Consider the following 5184-nt stretch of genomic DNA (forward strand, 5'->3'; position numbering starts at 1 on the left):
ACTTGTACAGTTTACTATTTGCATTACTTGTAAACCATAATACTATCTGGCTGGTTATATTCTGATCTTCTAACATTCTCAGGTCCTTTCCTAATGTCCTGGTACACATTCCTGTTGTCTGTGAACAGCCTGTATTTCTTAAGAGCATTGTTTTGATTTGTGGCTCTAAGAATTAGTAATAGTGTCTCTGAATTGTCCATGTATGTATTGCCTTGTACCTATAGTGTCTTAGATTCCTTGAAACAATGGTTGTATGCATGTTTCCTAGTCCTTTCCATGTGCCATACATATCTGTAGTCTTATAGAATCCTTTCTACACTGTATGCCTGTACTTTTGAGTGTAAAATGTTATTGTATACACTATACAACTGTCTATCTTAATGTTTAGACTTCCTACAATGTTTATTCCTGTACTGAATGTCTGTAGTACAATGCCTAAGTACTGTAGTCTCATAGGGTCTTGAATATACTGAATTTGCCCTCTCAAATGTGTTGTTTGCATGCCTGAACTTGTGTTCTGTTTCTTCCTCAAGCATTTCTTGCACTTCTTAGTAGCCTCTGTATCACTCGAATCAATGTCTGACAGTTTGAATAAAGCATTACTTTGATTATTGTCATTGGATGAAGAGGAATCTGAATTATCACTGTCTGGGTCTGATCCTGGGTTGAAATTTCCCTTTCTCTGTATCCTAGAGCTCTGTATTACTCTGTATGTGTAGCTTTTCTTTGCTAGGCTCTCTGAAGGTCTTACTGATGCAAATCTGCCTTTCTGAACGTTATTCAGTACTTTGCTATGCCTGTGTCCATTGTTCATTCTTGAACTACTGCTTGAGCTATTCTTATGCTTGCTGTACTTAATATGTAGCTTTGAACTGCTTAGTTTACTGTGCTCTGAATTGATATTGTTCTCACTAATACCACTAGTGTATTCCTTGCCTGGGACTGCTTTCAATTGTAAAGTATTACTATAGGATTGTTTGTTCCTTTTATTTTTGCAAGGGATACTCTGATGTCCTGAAAAACTCAGTATTTCCATTTAAGACTGTATATATCTAGGTATTTCACTTTCTCTCTGATTCCTGGACCTGGCTAGGGTGTTGTATCCATTGTAGTAGTCCTGTACATTGCTCCTGTGTAATGCATAGTTGATATCTGCCATGTATAAGGTTAAACACTCAATTTTGTAGGTGTATGCTTGGTTTTCACCCTCTGAATCAAGTACTGATCCTTGTAGTTCCAATTTGTGTTCACTTTTGCTATCCTCAAAGTACTGTTCTGTCAATACAATGTCTGTTTTGCTTGGATAGTCTGAATCGATTTCACAATTGTATTGAATGCCTGGCAGTTCCAGTTTTTGTTCTGTTCCTTGTGCTTTGTGTTTTCCTTTTGCTTTGTACTTTCCTTTCACTTTCTGTGAATGTAATTGTTTGTCTAGACTCTTGAGTGTTTCTTCTACACTCTTAGATTGATAGTTCTGATCTCTACTGTCTGTAGGTACTGTAGCATGTCTGGCTTTTGTTCTGTAGCCTGCCTGAAGCATTTCACACTTTTCTGTTACTATACTATTGAGTCTGCTCTTGTTTGATGAAGGAGTTGCTTTCTCCTCTTCCTAATACATTCTATCAAGCTTGTATGTTCTCTTATTCAAATCTTTGATGTCTATTGAACTGTGGAATGGGCTGACATGTCCTATGTCTATCTCAATTGCTCTGGCTCTTACAATGTGTCTGAAGGTCTTACTTGCCTTCTGGAAATCTTGTTCCTTATCAATTCTCTGTAGTTTTGATGTCTGGCTCTCCTAGCCTTTGTTACTCTTGTTCTTTGAGTCCTGGCTACTTTCTTTGCTACTGAAAAGGGTCTTAAGTGTCTCATTACCCTCTACATTACTGTTGTCAATGTGTTTCTGTTCTGAAGTAAGTGTGTTCACTGGATACTCATTGAAACTCCTGTGAAGTGTCTAAGAGAAGATCACAGGTGATTCATTAAGTTCGAGGGGGAGCTAAACCACAAGTCTTAGGAGACTAGAGTGGTTCTGAACAGGTGCAAGTTCTTCCAGTGTGGTTGCAACCTTGGAAGAGTGATGTGAATAACAGAAAGTGCACTTTGCAAAGCACACAACAAACGATCTGATACAGAAAATGACAAAGACTAAAACTATGCCTCACACTAGAGGACTTTGAGACGAGAGACAAGAGCTAAATCAATGGGTGAACTATCTGAATTCCCCCTGTATCTAGTACATGAGTAGCTGTATTTATAGTTTTCTGAGTTCCAGAAAAGCATAGTACTAACAGGGAAGTGTCATGACTGAACAAAAGAAAAATAACAAAATATACAAGAACAAATAAGAGAACCTTTTGCCAGAGGTTGGAAGAAAATAGGGTGAAAATGCATGAGGAAAATTTAAGTGGTCTGCATTCTAGCCACAGGAAATGTTATGCAAAAGGGAAAAGCAAGATTTACATTGAAAGAAATAGAAGGTTCTCATACTGTTATCATCTGATCAGTACAGACAAAGTGCAGAGAGTTCTGAGATTTCCAGTAGTCTCCTGAGATCAACACTTTGATTGCCCTGATGTCCTATCTGATTGGAAGATCACAGTACTTTGATCTGGGCAATGATGATGTAATGGTTTGCTGAGCCACTCACCATGACACAACTTGTGTTCTGAGCCTGTGATAAGCATGTGATCCATACATCCTGTGGAGAAAACAATGTGTGTAAGCCAATTCTGAGACTGCACACTCTTGTGGTTCTGTTTGCAAATGCTTGTGATGCAGAATAGTTGGGTGTTCTCAGAGTAGGCTTCTATGAGTCACATGGGTGTTTGGAATTGATTGCTGTGATTGTCTGCATGTGATGTACAGTTCTTAGCATGATGCTGATTGTTTCATCTCCCAGTGTGTCTGCTTGTGACTGTCTGTAGTCACATGGTTGATTTAATGATTGGTGGGCTGAATGTAAGTTCTGCATGTGTGTAAACATTGTTGCTTATTCTTCCTGCTTCCTTCCATCACTCTCACCATGTCATTGCTGCTCCCCAGCAAATCTGACAGTAAGTGTTGCACCCTTTTCCACTCTTTTTATACTGATTTTGTGATTTTCCTTGGAAATTGTGTGTGCAACAATGTAGTAGCCAGCAAGGGAATGGACATGGATGATGAGCTAGTCGAACGTACACTTGGTGAGTACCTCTGTGAAGTGCATTGTCTCTGGCTCATATACTGATGTGCTCTACAGGTTCTGATGTGGAAAACGAACCAGAGGACAAGGTTGTAAAGGAGGAAACTGATGGATTGACCACAGATCCCAAGTCTGAAGACAAAGAGAGCTCAGACAATGATGCTCACAATGATGATGATTCAGAGGGCAAGGAGGTTTTGTCTGTGCCAGTGGAGGGTCAATCTGGCAGTAAGTCTCCTATTTCCTGATTTCCAATCTGTCTACTGACACAGAACATCTTGTAGATTGTAAGGCAACAGTAGAGGAGCTTGCAAAAGCAAAGGAGGATGAAGCTGCTGCTAGGGCTAAAGCAAAGGCAGAGGCTGAGAAAGCAATACAGGCCAAGGTTAAGGAAGAGGCTCAGGCCAAGGTGAAGAAGGAGAAGGAGAGGGGAAAGGAGAAGGAGAAGGAGAAGGCTACAGCCTTGGTGCAGTCAGTGACGAAGCAGAAGGATAGGAAGGAAAAGGAGGGGTCTAAAGGTATGTGTGCAAGTATGGCTAACAAATTGTGCACAATAACTAACCATTTACACAGGTTCTGATACTGTTGCAAACGTGGAAAGGTCAAAGGTGGTAGTAGAAAAGGGGAACAAACCAGGTACGAATTAAACGTATGACTAACAAATTGTGTGCTGCTGATGTTGTCTTTGCCTAGTTCCTGAAGAAGTTGCAAAACTGGAAAAGAAAAAGCCAGTCACAGAGAAAGAGAAGGTCAATGTAAGAAGGGATGGGAAGGAGAAACAAGTCATAGTCAGTAAGTACAAGTATGGCTAACAAATTGTGCCAAGCTAATACAATGTTTCTCCTAGTTCCTCAAGTGGTTATGAAGCCAGAAAAGAAGAAAGAGGACAAAAGCAAGGAAAAAGGTAATGTGGATGAGGGGTAGTTGATTTTCTGGGTATACTGACTCCATTTTGTTGTCTAGAGCCAGTACTGGTGCTCCCAAGCAAGAAGCACACTATTGTAGAGGTGGAGATTCCAGTCTCTAGCAAGGAAACACACACAAAAAACCAGAAGGTTGTGGTAGAGTCTTCAAGCAAGGAGGACAAGGATATCCCTCCAGATTGGGCAGAGGGAATGGTCTTCCACACACCTGAGTGTGTGAAGTGTGCAGAGAGGCACAAGGGTCCTCAGGGATCCACTTGCTAGACTGTAATGGATTGGCTGTGCTACAGTAATCTGAGTAAGTCTGTTTCAATCTTATTTTTGACTGTGTCAATGGTGATCATTTGTGTAGAAAACCAGTGCACAGTGTGCATATTCTGCCACTCTGGATGTAGCCTGAAGGGAATCTGGTGTAAGACTAGGGGGCAAACTGTGGAATTGTACAGTACAACTTGGAACCTGCATTCTGTCATCCCTCCAATCATGCATAGTGAAGCCAGAACAGTCTGCAACCTCCACTCACAGATGACTAAGGAGCTGAATGACTTGGAGTTACAGCTGATGACAATGAAGAACAAGTTTGATGCAAAGATCATGACTCTGAGGCAGGGTATCAACTTCTTAGCCATGGCAGCAGAAGCCTCTGTAGATAGTAGGGTGGAAGAGTTAGAGTAGGAAATAGAACAGGGTAGAAAGTAGAGAAATAAAAGTCCAGTTTTGTTTTTATGAAAAAAAAACTGGAAACGTAAGGAATAAACAGAATAGAATGGAAATGGATGGAATGGATAGGAAAATAGATAAAATAGAGAGTTAAGAGGAATGGAATGGATGGATGGATATTTTTATGATTTATGTATAGAACTAGTGGAATAGGATAGGTGGAAAAGAATCATAATTTGTATAAAGGTTTATATGCTTATAGAATGTTGTATGGGCTTTTTGCAATTTATTGTAAATGAGAAGGAATGTAACAGAAGATTGAAAGTATGTGAATATAAAATGTAACAAAGCATAGGGAACTGCAGTAGAACACAGTATTTACAGATTTACACAACTGTTAGGTGTTGCTGGTAGGGA

The 5184-nt window shown here is 40.0% G+C and overlaps 1 protein-coding gene across 1 annotated transcript; it reads left to right on the forward strand.

Annotated features, from left to right (window-relative positions):
- Positions 1 to 3025: 3025 nt before the first annotated feature.
- On the forward strand, positions 3026 to 4371 carry FOMMEDRAFT_160637 (uncharacterized protein; the record flags this gene model as incomplete). The annotated part of the gene is made up of 8 exons (XM_007270282.1): positions 3026 to 3056; positions 3135 to 3185; positions 3242 to 3412; positions 3469 to 3702; positions 3758 to 3820; positions 3878 to 3976; positions 4032 to 4088; positions 4148 to 4371. The coding sequence occupies 8 exons, from the start codon at positions 3026 to 3028 to the stop codon at positions 4369 to 4371; spliced, it is 930 nt and encodes a 309-aa protein (XP_007270344.1).
- Positions 4372 to 5184: the final 813 nt, after the last annotated feature.

Source organism: Fomitiporia mediterranea (assembly GCF_000271605.1).
Source record: "Fomitiporia mediterranea MF3/22 unplaced genomic scaffold FOMMEscaffold_12, whole genome shotgun sequence".
Taxonomy (NCBI): domain Eukaryota; kingdom Fungi; phylum Basidiomycota; class Agaricomycetes; order Hymenochaetales; family Hymenochaetaceae; genus Fomitiporia; species Fomitiporia mediterranea.